Source organism: Synchiropus splendidus, chromosome 1 (genome assembly GCF_027744825.2).
Source record: "Synchiropus splendidus isolate RoL2022-P1 chromosome 1, RoL_Sspl_1.0, whole genome shotgun sequence".
Taxonomy (NCBI): domain Eukaryota; kingdom Metazoa; phylum Chordata; class Actinopteri; order Syngnathiformes; family Callionymidae; genus Synchiropus; species Synchiropus splendidus.
Window position 1 is genome coordinate 30,565,598 of NC_071334.1, and position 14,093 is coordinate 30,579,690.

At 41.8% G+C, this 14,093-nt stretch overlaps 1 protein-coding gene across 5 annotated transcripts in view; it reads right to left on the minus strand.

Moving 5' to 3' along the window:
* Window positions 1-14,093, minus strand: part of cpped1 (calcineurin-like phosphoesterase domain containing 1) — a 38,820-nt gene that overhangs the window by 8,071 nt on the left and 16,656 nt on the right. For 3 of the 5 annotated variants that reach the window (XM_053844751.1, XM_053844760.1, XM_053844743.1), the window contains exons 3-5: window positions 13,754-13,926; window positions 12,605-12,760; window positions 12,410-12,542 (exon numbers count right to left, since the gene is read on the minus strand). In XM_053844751.1, the coding sequence (XP_053700726.1) occupies window positions 12,410-12,542; window positions 12,605-12,760; window positions 13,754-13,926 (462 nt within the window). Of the gene's footprint in view, window positions 1-3,602; window positions 4,399-12,409; window positions 12,543-12,604; window positions 12,761-13,753; window positions 13,927-14,093 lie in introns of those variants that run through there. The other 2 variants (XM_053844777.1, XM_053844768.1) reach the window with 2 other exon arrangements.

Below are 14,093 nucleotides of genomic sequence, written 5' to 3' on the forward strand. Positions count from 1 at the left end.
TTTTCCTCCTTTTTTTCTGACTTTACAACTCCCAAGAGAGCCGGCTTCCTTATAAGGCGGACAAGTCCCTTCCTGGCTCAATGAACACTGACATTGCAGCAGGTACCTGTAGAGCAATTAGTTCCAGTGGGTGCAGATTTTTGTTCCAACCAATCAAGAGGACACCTTTTCACCGATCAGGTGTCTTTAGACTGTTATCAGTTTTCGGTCTGGTGTAGCTTATTTGAGCTGACACCTCATTGGTTAAAATGTGTGTGCTTAATTGGTTGGAACAAAAACCTGCACCAGCCCTGGTTTACCCACCCCTGGTGTAGAGCAACACTCTTCCAAATGTTGACATGCGTCATGCAAGTGAGGTGGTCATAATCTAATGGTAGGATTACTAAATGAATTTGCTTTGAAAAGACAGTCTCCTGCTGCTGTTCGTAGTGCAGAGCAGTCGCCCAACCAGAGACGTTATCGCACAGAACTCTTTCAGGTCGGCATTAAACCATCTAAACCATCTAAAGGTCAAAAATAATGTACATCTGCAAATCCGACGAGACAGGATGTTGTAATGGCCCTGCCAGACGTTTCCATGCAATTATGGACTAAAACGGATTACACCGAAACAATTGAGTCGCGGGTCAGCCGTAACTGCTTGACCTGAATTATCTGGACACACTCTTTTTTTGGATCAGTCTTTTTAAAGGCTTTGGATGTTCAAGTTTCTCCGCGTGGCCCTTTGCAAAAACATTCTAGTCTAAAACCAAATATTTGCCGTGAAGACTGACATTTAAGTAACTACAACACTGAAAAGAGCACATGGTATAAAGATGATATCAACCAGGTAAGGTACCTTCCTGTTGTCACATCGGCCGTAGTACTGGACGTGTATATGACAGGGAATTCTTCAAACACCTCTATGACCACTTCCAGGAAAACATACGACCTAAATATTTCTCCTTTCCTTCTAGTGTTTATCATTTTCAACCAGTCTTATACATCTACAATCAACCTGCTACTTTATCATGACGTCCCACCTCCCAGACGGCTTTGCAGCACACAGCACCACACCCCTCTGGCAGTATCCATGAGCAGTACTTCCATTACCTGTCTTTGTCTTGTCAGAAATGCCACATAGCTTCATCCCTTTTTTTTGTAATTCATAATTGACAGGCAGCACCCCAAAACGTATTCAGGACTTTGTTTCCCCAAGATTCCCTTCTTACAAATCCGTCACTCCAGATGCCACTCAAGGTGCCTGGGGGCTCGGGTGGGCTGGCAGGACTTGAATCTCTCAGTGTTTTGGTAATTGAATATTACAGCGACAATAGCAGGCCCACTCAACCGTACAGAGATTGGAACATGTAGCCGTACCTGTTTGGAGCATCACTCAAATGAACTTTATGCAGATGAGGTCAGTCACCAGAGTTGTCAAAGCCATTAATGCAGATATGATCGGCATTCTATTCTTAACAGACTGTTTCTCCGAGTGTTGCCTTCACCATGCCGCTAATTCCACATGTTGTCTCCGTCCCACAGGAGAAAACCCATTTGCCTCGTAACCATGAAACAGTTCTGCTCCTTTTGTGCTTCTCTTCCTGATAAAGACTTCTATCTATCTGGGGACTGGTCTTTGCTTTGACAAGCAGGTACTGGTGGGAGGGGGGACTTCAGGAGGGGATGGTGCAGTCAGAAAACACTCTCAGTAAGCAGCCGGAGAAATGAAAACATATTGAATGCAAATGGGAGAAAATTGCCTGGACTTGGATTGAATTCCGCACAGAAAATGAGTGTAGTCTCTTTCATTCTGCCTGTTGTTTATTGTGATTTTTACTTGCCGCAGTCATCTGAGCCATGTTTGGTTTAATTGCTGGATCTCTTTGTACATGCCGAAACACCTTTTACCATTTATATGCTAATGGTAGCGCGCATGCAGACTACTACATAAAGGAGTGCGGAAAGTAAGGTGCACATCTCATCAGTCTTGAAGCCAGCGCTGCTTCCCCCTATCTGCCCTTTCCCTTCTCCTCTCGGCTCTCCATCATCTCCCTTTTATCTCTCGGCCACTGATTTGCAGGCTACAAGATTGGATTTGCTAATTGCATGCTAAGTTAATATCCTCCCGCTCAAAACAGCTCCAAGAAGATATTACCTGGAGGAGAAGCTATTCTGACAGGGTTTTCCCTCACTGTCTCTTTCCCAGTTCTGACGAGACCCACTTTTCCACATTAATATGCCAGTCTGGTTTATGAGTCTAAAATAATGACACTCCATTTTGAAGAGAGCTGTATCGTAGGACGGAGAAGCGGCGATGTTATGTAAACTCCACAGCAACTACTCGATCCTAATGTGAAATAATTTGACAAACTTGATCACATCCAGGTGAATCTTACAAGTCTGAACAGAAGAGTGACACACATAAGGGTTGTTCCCCAGCAGATTTCACTATTTTTAGACACTGCATCCGCTGCTACAACCTTGGAGTACCAAAACTCTTTCAACAGCTACTTAGTAAGATGCTACTTTCAACAATTAATCTAATGCAACTTTTGTAGTATTCGGATTAAGGTAAATCTTCCAATTCACTGTGCGTTACTACATTTGTCCTTTTGCATCTGTGAATACAGATTTGCTTTTTTCTATTGCATCAAAGAGCGTGACCTCACACACAGGGAAAGTCATGTATTCAGCATGAAGGCAGGTCAACTGTCAAGCAGCCCACATCACCAATGATGGAGGGAGGAGTGAGTTGTGTTTTTTTTTAGCTGGAAACAACCGTTTTTGAGTTTGTGTCTGCTAGAGATGACAATATTTAACCAAGAACAGCAATAGATGGCAGCCATTGGAAGTGTTCATTTGTATAGCAAGTGTGGGATCAAAACAATATACAGTGGTACCTCGGTTTTCGAACGCCCGGACTTCGAACAAATCGGAGTTTGAACAAGATTTTTTTTGCTTCTGATTTCGACCGAAAATCCAGAACTCGAACGCCCCCGAAAAAGCCGGAAAAACGTTCGCGGACCGATCAGCCGACCCACGACGCGCTTTGTTATTGTGTATAACGGAGCCTCTGTATGCAGACGTGTCCCGTTAGCTACATTTACTGACTGTTTTTTCTTCATGTTGAGGTGTAAAACCTTTCCTGTCTCCGCACTGGACCGTGGTAGAGTGTCACAGGGCAGGTGCTCGCTCTCCACACCTCCGAGGCTGGAGCTCACTCCAGGGTTTGATGTCCTGTTGTGGGCTGGAGCTGGGACAGGGATGAGGCGAGTCTGGGACAGAGCGTTACTTGGTTTATGACTTTGTCACAGCCAAACTGCACAGAAGCGCACATTCAGAGCTGGACACGCACCGGGCACCTCTTCACTTCTGGAGAGACGTCACTCACTCGGCAACCCCTCCCACATGCAGCGGCCACACACATAGAGGAACAGCGCACCTGCAGCAGACACTCTACATTCACTCCTACAAAAGACTATTTTAAGGCTTGGAACGTATTATTTCTTTTTCCATTCATTGTAATGGGAAAAATCGATTCAGATTTCGTACAAATCACTTCTCGAACAGCCTTCTGGAACGGATTGTGGTCGAGAACCGAGCTACCACTGTACCAGTTTTTGCTTAGTTACATATAAAATCAAAGTAGTTTCTAAGGGAATGATCAGTTAATTAGATCGGTAACCACTGATGATATCATCACTAAAAGTTTGAAGTCTCCAGAAAAGAAAAAAAGAAATGATAGAAAAGAGCAACCTTGTGGTGCGGCAGTCAGTCATATAGAAAACAAGTTGGACATTCTAAACTCACACACAAGTGAGAAAGGTCGGGAAAGCAGAAGAGCGTAATGTGAAAGCGAAGGACAAAAACTAGAGACAGTGGAGATGGAAACATGATAAAGCTCAATACTGAAACATAAGGGTTAAAGTCTTGTCTCAAACGCCAGTGGGTGATGTATGTGTCTTCACGGCGGATCCCATGTGGAGTCAGCTCTGTGCTGATAAAGACGAACAGCAGCAAGAGACGTAGGGAGAATGAAGGATGGAGATCGTACGCGGAGCAGGACGCAGCTTATCTGCTTCCCTAATTAGGGAGTGCGTATACAATTATAGAGCCTCAGGCAATCCAGTATTCCAGAGAATCCCTCTGTTATTGTGTGCTATATACTGTATTGTGGTGTATATCAGCATCCAACAATAAATCCTTGTTATGCATGAGTGTGCTGCAGATTTACTGCACAATCCTTGAAGACGGAGACGAGGAAAATTTGACTTGCCTCTGGGAAATATTATCAGCAAGATAATATTTCTGTGTGAATTCTGCAAGAGGGAAGAGAATCATTGATTCTTTCTACACTTCTTTCACTGCTGGGCGGCAACTGATGGCCACTCCATGGGCTGGAAGCGCTCAGAGGTTCTGTTAATAAAGCACAGGGGTATTATTTACTCTGATTGCAAGGACGACCATGGAAGGACGGCAGAGAAGCAGCTGCTGTTAAACCCAGGTCCTCCCTGCAGGGTGTTTAGAGCTTCGTGTGATTTGGGCAAACTAACCTATTGTGGGACCAGAACAATGTTCTAAACATTTTAGACAAGTTTTTTTTTTAACCTGTCAAAAATATTTGACAGCAATAAACAAGCTGTCACTGACTAGTAGAGCCACATAAAATAAAAAAACATTTAAGAAAAGAAAGAGTGAAAAGTATGACACAATATACATCAACAAAGAGTATGGAGGAAAATGGAGTCATTATTTAAAACACAATAAAAATAAATAATATATGTAGAAATATATTTACAGAAAATGATAAAAATATTTAGACTCAAAAAAGATAACAGACATCTGCTTAAAAAAAACAGGTAACTCTCATTGGTGTACAAAAAGGGTTGTTCTGTACGTCAACATCATGGAAAAGTAGTTCATAACCACCCCGATACGGTAGAGACAAAATACCATATCTTGAGCTCCACATCAGAAAAAGTCACGTTGACTTAAAATTCATGAATATTTTGAAGAGCCAGCTCAATCGAGGGTGAATATCAAACAAATCTCAGTTTGATAACAAACCGCTGTAATCGCGTGTGCAATTAAAACCAGGATCTGCACCAGTTTCTATGTGCCCAAGGGGGGAGGGGTCATCACTCCACGTCTGTGCATCATTAATATGGAGCAGAACGCTGTCAACAGGACCCAGCGTGAAGGCGCTCGCTCCGATGCGCCTGAGGAAGACTAATTGGTGTTTCACCTTGCACCGCTGCGACTACATTACCCAGATAACATATAGATTATGTGCTGGAGAATTTATCACTCACAGGGAGATAAAAGTTTAAGTCACTTAGTGTGTGTGTGATCGGCAAACACACAAAGCGGACTGAAAATAATGTTTTGTACAGTTTTCTTTCCACAGCCATTGTGTGTGAGAGAATCTGGCATGTCTAAATCGATTTCTCATCTCTTACCTGATGCTGTCTGTCTTCCAGCTCCAGCTAAAGCGGAGCTAAAAGGCAAGCCTCTAAATGAACTTGTCGACCTATGTTCTTTCCTACTCCAATGGTCCGTGGTTGCAAGTGGTGTCTAAAATGACATTGTGGCAGATACCAGCAGCTGAAATGCTAAAATGTGTTTTGTCTGAAGAGTAAGTGGATTCTTCCTCAGAGATGATGACACTGAAATTCTAGGAGAAGTTGAATCAATGAGACAAGCTAGTGGACTCTGTCCTGGCAAGAAGTTCCAGGTCTAACTAACTGAAAACAGACACCCAGAAAGACCTAGGACTCCACAAAAACTGGACCATGAAGGATGTGTGCTGACATTGCCAGTCACACTTCACTACATGTGGACAAAAACAGCTGCAGTCTCCCCCAGGAGGATGAAATCCCAGTGCAGGGGGACACGATGCTGCTGAAGCCTCATCACTTTGACTTCTACCCACTTAAAGGAACACGCTATTCCATAATGTATTATGTTCCTACCTGGTCTTTCACAAGTTGATACACCACTCTCTCGTCTTGGTGCATGCACGCAATTCTTATAATGCACAGCGCGATTTGGTGTGCATGTAGCATTGCTAGTTGTTTCATTACGAACCAAGTCAGACACGACCAAGCACTTACACGTTTTCCCTATTTATTACTTATGGCAGATTTGTTGAAGTGCCCCAAATGTAATTCCACCACACATTATAGTTCTCATTTTTATCCACCCCACTTGTTTCATTCAAAAAGGTGAAAATGTTTTTTTATTACTCCACACGCTACTACAAAAAAGTACTGCATGTACCCTAATTTCCTGACTATAGAGTGCACCCACTAAATTTAAGAAGGAAAATAGCTCTTGTTCATACATAAACCGCACCAGTGTATAAGGCGCAGGTTCAGTGGTGCTGTCTGTGCTGTGGACAGGTCAGTGGTGCACCGGCTTAAAAATGTTCTTCAAAACTTGTTTTGAAAATGGGGTCCAGCATCGAGAGTGAGGAAATAGTGGAAACAAGATATGTAATACGGAGCATCTTGATTTATCCAAACTGCTCTCACAATAGACAAGGTGCAGCTCTCCGGCCGGGATCAAGTGAGCGGCCAAAACCTGACTCGCTTGTGTTCACGTCAGACCTTTGAGCCGAATGCACTTCGTCTCAAGAGCGTCTCACATCTATAATTCACATTAAAGCCCTCAAAATGTGCTGTTCGCCCGTGTGCCAAAAGTTCCCACACCACTGTCGCTGTCAGCAGCTGCATCTCGATTCTAGACCTCCAGGAGGTCGATTCTGTTGACGGAGAGACAGACACGCGGGTGAAAACAGCGCATTTTGATTGCTTTAAGGTTAAATAAAAAGCCTCTGATTTAATCTGATTTCAGCCTGTAAAAATCCATATATTAGCTGTGCTGTTGTATAAGCCACAGGGCTAAGACCGCGAGAAAAACATACATATGAGATACTGTCAAGAACATTCTGTAGAATAACCCCTGAGGCTCTGAAAATGCTCAAAAATATGCAAAAAGCAGTAACCTTTAAGTTACATTGAAAACAGATACATTAGCCATTAATCCTGAGTTCACTCAGCTCTAATGCAATTGAACTCAGATTAAAATTTTTAATCTATGGACAGACAGTAAAAACTTGAAACCACTAATTCAGAATGATGTTTTGTCAAATTCTTTCCGTTGTTACACAGTAACCGCTGTTCAGCACAGTCTGTGGGTGTGCGCGCGTGTGTACGGTTAATGATGCTGCTGCCCTTTACTATAATGACAGTAATGATCAACAGGAAACAAGAGCACATCTGGAGGCTTCAGATCACAGAGGGTACAGGGCTGTGGACAGACCAACAGTGGAGGGAGACCATGCGTGAATAACCAATGCAAAGACAAGGAGGGAGGGCCCCACAATAGACATACGCAAGAAGAGACATGATTTACCACGGATGAAAGGAAACTGCCTTATCATACACAAACCGAGACAAACAACATATATCCTGTGCTCTGTGTGTTGTCCAAGATGTGATAGATGAATATATATGTTAATAATGTCATTTCTGTCTTAAAGTACGGCATCTGATAATAATTTTAATCCCTTATTCCTCTCTAACTTCAATTAACGTGTGTCTGTTTACATAAAAAAAACAAAAACAAAATGAGCAGCTTATGAAGCCACCTATTTCTCACAATTTACGATGGATGAACATTGATTTATGAGTTTATGCAGGAGGTGATTCGTCTCTCCAGCAACAGCCTTCTACCCTCCACTTGACCCTGTGAACTGCTGGGTATCAGCCACAAACGTAGCGCAGCTTCAATGTCACACTGACACATTCTGGAGATGCTCTGTCTAGTTCTCCATCGTGCCTGAGAGAGTTAGTGGATTGAGTGAGCAGCAACAGTTGCCAGGTAGCAGAGGAGGAAAGATGAAATGGCATTGACTGCTACAAGAACAAATGGAACAAGTAAATATGAGATTCTAAGCTTAAATACAGGTAGTGCATATTCATACAGCGTTTACTTGATACCAGAAGAGCAGCGCCATCTATTCTAATCTAATCAAAGAGCATTAAATCACACCTGAACAATGTGCAATATGCACACCAAGATCAGTACAGTCAAATCCTTACATTCCATATTGGCTGAATCATTGTTTAAGGGGAGCAACTAGCTAGCTAGCTATATGGGTAGTCGACTAGTCACCGACTGCCTTAACAACTAGTTGACTGGTTGGCATGCGATGTGATTTCAGAGTAATATATTTCACTCTTCATTACATAAAACATACAACACCATTATTCTACTCTGATTCGATTTTGAGTATGTGTGTGACTGTAACAACAACGTATTCATGTACCAAAATACTGTCAGAAAGGCTTGGGGTTTAAAATTGTGTGAGCGAATGAGTACTGTTGCTGGATCGAATGTACAGTGTACAACTCAGTTCACATTGGCGCTTTGGAGTGTGGAACACAGCTCAACCCTGGGTTGCATCAGCGACATTAATCCAGCGTCCTCGCCCTTGCAGCACCTCGGTTTTGAGCAGCTCTGTTTCGTTGGCATTATCGGTATAGACTTGAATTCAAGTTCAAGTTCTCTCTGTTGAGAGTGTTCCTCAACTTCTCTGTGACTTTTGGAGAGAGGCGTGACATATTCAAGTGGCCACTGTAGCTTTAAAAGACCACGGTAAACCCTGAACCAGCATCCAGGTACATGGACAGAGTTTTGCTGGCAGACATCGGTTACGAGGATATTTGACAGCGGAGAATTTGTGAATTCTAGGATGGTCACCCTCTGATTGGCTAGAGTTGCTCTCCTCTGATTGGTCATTTCATTTGGCCACGAAAATGAATGATGATGAATGATGTTCAGAGCAGGCTAAAGTAGTAAGTAGGTAGTAAATAGCTGTGCCATCATCTCACCTGGAGCTGAACAACCGAGATAAGTAGCTGAGTAGAGGCAAATGTTTGAAGATAAGCAATCACTATCCCATCCTGGGATCCACAACCAAGTGTCCCAGTGTATTGGTCATTTCTCCATGTTGCTCATTTGCGCATATCTTCATATCTTCGTGATAGAAGAAGTCACTCCTTTGATTATAAAACATATCTGAGCGCTCTTCCTGCATCTCTGCAGCGTGATGAATGACAAGGAGCGCTTGATTTTATCACCCTGTCTCAGGTTGAGCGCAAGCGATTGTTCTTATGCATTTATCCACTTCCAAATAATCACTGGTTATTGAAACATCTCCAACATGCAGCTAGCTAGCATTGCTGTTGTGACTCAGAACGCTGGATGAACGTCTGCTCCTCTGAGATTCTGAATACCATGGCGCCATTATAGAGGCGACCAAGTCGGTAGCTAACAGTGGCTAATATTAGCGTCCCCCACGCCGTGTAAATAGAGGCTTGAGCTCTCTCGCTGACAGGTGGAGCTTCGCGCTGAGTGGCTAACTCTGCATAGCATGCTCACCTCATCGGGACGAAGCGTGGTGCAGCTTGTTTATTTTTCCTCTACACCACTGACTACCAGAACATCACCACAGATGGCCGTCTTTTCTCTCAAATTCTCAGATGACATAAAAGTTGTCAGCCTCATCTCAGGTGGATACGAGCAGGAGTACACACAGGGTTGAGGCAGGACTGGTGCCAGATATACAGGGGTTGGACAAAATAATGGAAACACTTAAAAGCTTTTTTAGCTTTAAGGTGTTTCCATTATTTTGTCCAACCCCTGTATATCACCAACATTGTTGAGGTGCTAGTGGATTTACTGTACTCAGGCGTGAATGCAACCCTCCTGGACACAGGCTATGATATTGAGAATTTGGACTCCAACAGACATTGTCACTTGTGCAAAAAGTAAGACCATAAAAGACTAGGAGAGAAGTGGGTATGGGGCATGAGAAAGAAATGTATAGTACAGTTGGTCTCTCTGAGACACTGTGGACAGAGATGGATGAATGGATGGTTGGATGGAAAGAAAAAAGTTCAGCAAGTGCATGTTCAAGTGTTCAAAGAGCCGATTTTTCAAAAACTAAAGAATCAAACAGGCGATGGATTTAATGTGACCACCTTGACGCCACTATTATGAGGCACTGAGCGGTGTATTAAAAATATGCAGTAAAATGAATAAAACTCAAGTGCAGCTTGAGGAATCGCAGCATCTCTCAGTGCCAATGACCAGCCTTCTACTGAGAAGCTTGCAAGTGCAGACAAGGAACATGAGTAAGCCATGAAGTGGGCACTGTTCTACATGTCTGCCATTACTTATTTAAAGCAATGGTCATGTATGGACGTGGAGAACATGCCCTGTGAGTGGTATGAATTCATAATAACATGACCTTGATGACGTGCAGCTGATAAAAGACACCAGCACATGTCAGCCAGTCTTATACATGAATAGCCCTGTGTATTAAATAGGCCTTTAAACAGATGATGGAAGGGATTCATTATAAGAGAGTGCTGACACCGTTCTAGAAAACATGGCCCAATACATGCAGGGGATAATGGCTTCATAATTAAATTAATAAATCCCAGCCAGTCACCTTGGAGAAGGATTGAGAAGTCTGGCACATGTTAGCAATAGAGCGGTGTCAGTCAAAAGTGCAGAATCATTTTTGGGTGATGTGCTTGTTAAGTACACAATTTCCTAAAGACGTACTGTCCTTGCGAGGGAGTTGGACTTTATCAGACGCGTTTAAACCCCAACAAAGGACTAATGCTCAAGCATTAGATGCCATTGCCTGAATTAATTCAATTATTGGCCTCTTGCGTGCGGGAAAGGCTGTGCTCCTCTGGGCTTCAGCCAGCAATATATATATCTATATATATATATACACACATTCTGATGTTACCACACAACAGCTTTGATAATGTTGAAGGTTTCTAACTATCTTGCAAAAATAAAGAGACAATAAAATATAAAATGCACAGTGAGTACTAGGGCTGGGACGGTATGCATTTGATTCGATATTTTCCCAATACTCGATTCGATTCGGTTTCCCACACACATTTGGTCAAAGGGCTGACCATGGTATGAACGTAGTATTACTCACACTTATAAATATACAAAGCAGTTTATTTGCAATATGAAGGTGCCGCAGAGCCTTTGATTTGATCGGCTGCTCTGTTGACAAGCTTGCAAACACCTGACTGGACGGTCCACCATGATCAAAAGGCAGGAAGAGGGCAACTGCAGGAGACTCAATTGCTTGTGCTTGTGCTTCAGATTTTTTTTACACTGACATAAATGGATAGATTATATAGCAAAAGCAATGAATACTAAAACACCAAATGGAATTAAAGGAGAAGGAACTCAAAAGTAGTGTAACAAAAATACATTTATTTTGGCATTTAAACACATTTAGACAGTGAATTAAAATCACCATATTACCCACAACAGTTGTTTACCTTCTACTGTATGTTAATTAATAAGGTTTGGCATTTTTAAAATTCTAAGGTCAGTGAGTGCTTGTGTGCGTTTGCATTTAACTGTTTCCAAAACATCAAGATTTGTAGATATAATCAGACAGGTTTAAATGTATTCTTGTACGTCTTTCGATTTGGGGTGGGATTCGATTAATATAATTAATCTAATTAATTAGATAATTTGTGATTAATCGCAATTAATCACAGTTTAATCGTGTAAGAACATTTGCCACATTTTTCAAATTGAATGAATTGGGTACATTAGTGAAACTAATGATGGATCCATACATACATTTAAACAACAAAATATTGTTAATTTTGCATCAGTTTGACCGTAGCACAATAAATCATGATGGTGGCTATATTCAGGTTTTTATATCAACCTTATTTAAACTAAAGCTATTTTCATGTCTTGAAAATATTTGTATAAGAATTTCAGTTTTATAAGAATTTCAAGTACATTCAGAGTAGTGGAAACCCTGGCCATTGTGTAGCGAAAAACATCCCTGAAATAAAGCAAACAGAAGCTTTTGTTTGCTTTTGTTCAGGAATTCCTCCATGTTTGTTGTTGTTGTTATCATCCTAGCTGTCACGTGTCTTGTGCAGCAGTGTGATCAGTGGACCAGGAACTCCTGCACTTACAAAGGTTCTGTGTTGTCTGGAGAGAAAACTGTTAAAATAAATGAAATTAAAATAAAATAAGACGATTAAATGCGATTAAAATATATAACACGTTAATTATAATTAATTAATTAATCTTAATTAACTCATTAAAGTCCCACTACTACTTTCAATACATCATTTAGCAACTGAGTCTATGCATTAGTATTTACATGTAAGGCATTATTTTACTATGTAGTGGCAGGTCTTGAGTTACTTTGGTTTTCATTTGTCAGAGGAAGACAAGACCCATAAAGAGGATGAGATGCATTTTTGTCAACGTTTATAGTTGGAAAAAACAGTTGCCATGAAAAGGAGAGAAATAACCTTTATATTTTGTAGGAACAAAATGTCTGTTTTACCTGCCCTTTTGAAGCGCTGCAGCAATTCCTGTCTGACACCTCTCTGCAGGTTGAAGTAGTCATCATCTTCATCTGGGTTCTTTAAAAACAGAGGTATGTGCTGAAACACCAGGACGTGTATGGGTTTTGATTTCTGAAAAAGAAGCAGGTTGTTTTAGAGTCTTTTTATTGACAGAATTTAAGCAGATGACATACTTCTGTAGTGGATGAGGAAGCTCTCCTCAGGTGCTCCTCTAACCATGACTCCTGGGCCTCTTTTTGCTGCGGGCAGGCAGACGCATCGTAGAACAATTGGGAGTTCAGAACGAGACAGAGGACTCCGCCCACCTGAGAGATATGGGAATTAAAGTCCTAAAGTGTGCGATTACTGCTTGATACACTTCGCCTTGAAGGGCAACCAAAATAAATGCTCATCAAAATGTCAACCTCGACCTATTTCTACAGTAAAAAACTCTTGACTTATGCCCTTTATTTTTATTTTAATGACATACAGCCTTAAATAGATTTGCTAATTCACTTTTGAAAATAGTAAACATTACTGACATCTTTCATAATCACAATCGGACTTCGTCCTGAATAACCCCACTGTTACACACAGTGAGAACATACAGGAACATGAATGCCCTAAAGCTAGGTGTGTTTGACAAAGGAGGGGTCAGCTCAACATGTGCAACACCGTCTAGTGGTGGGTGCCTTCACTTTGTACTAAGAGACAATTTCCAGAAAATAGTGTGATGCAATGACATAACAGACAAACCAAAAATCCTGGCTTCTCTATTAACTGCAATCAACTGTGCAGTTGTTTGCTTGGAAAAACTTTTTTTAAGGATAGATATTGTGTTGGAGTTGGACTGAAGCTCCTTAGAGGAGGTTTGCGCTCTCAGAGCGCTTTTCTGGTTATACAGGGCATTAATGATTGAACGTAATGAAATGCAGTGACACACTTGATTTATCTTAGCAGAGCAGCACATACTTGAAAATAGGCCAGGCCGCAACTACAAATCGTTCAATGTTTGTATGTGTGTAGTCACAAAATTCTCCATGGAGAAAAAAATATATACAGTGTGTCTGCTGCTTGTTCATTCCAAGCAAGATGTAATTGATCTGATTATGTCCCTTGAGTGTGTTTGTCTTATCCTAGTTGCTTTGATTTGCATAAGTCCTATTGTGCCCTTAATTTGTAAATACCTTGGAAATGAAGTTACTGATATGATAAATGACCATACTGATAAGTAACAGCACGCTTATGTACCATATTCTAATTCCATCACACGTGTTGGAAGCACAGCTGTGTTGAGCATGCAAATGATGTGATAACGTGTCATCCATGAGCGATGATCTTACCCAGAAGCTGAAGTAGTCATCTCCCCATGCACTGCAATACTGCTGCAGCGTTCTGGGAGTAGGTGTGTTCCCCAGGTCATGGTTGCCGCTGACGAAAACAAGAGGAATTGAGGGGTCCGTGTCCTTCAGTGCCATCTTCAGGTCTTGCTCTTGACCTTCTCTAAATGGGGTGTCTGAAGAAGAGAAAAGAGGCACGCTGGTGACCAAGTGAAGGACAGAATCACGTCCTTGTGATGACGAAACAACAGTTATAGATCTCAAATGACAGCACCTAACAGGTGGAGGAGGATCCAGAGCAGGACGGGCAAAATCAGACGGAGAAGTAGCAAATACGTATGAA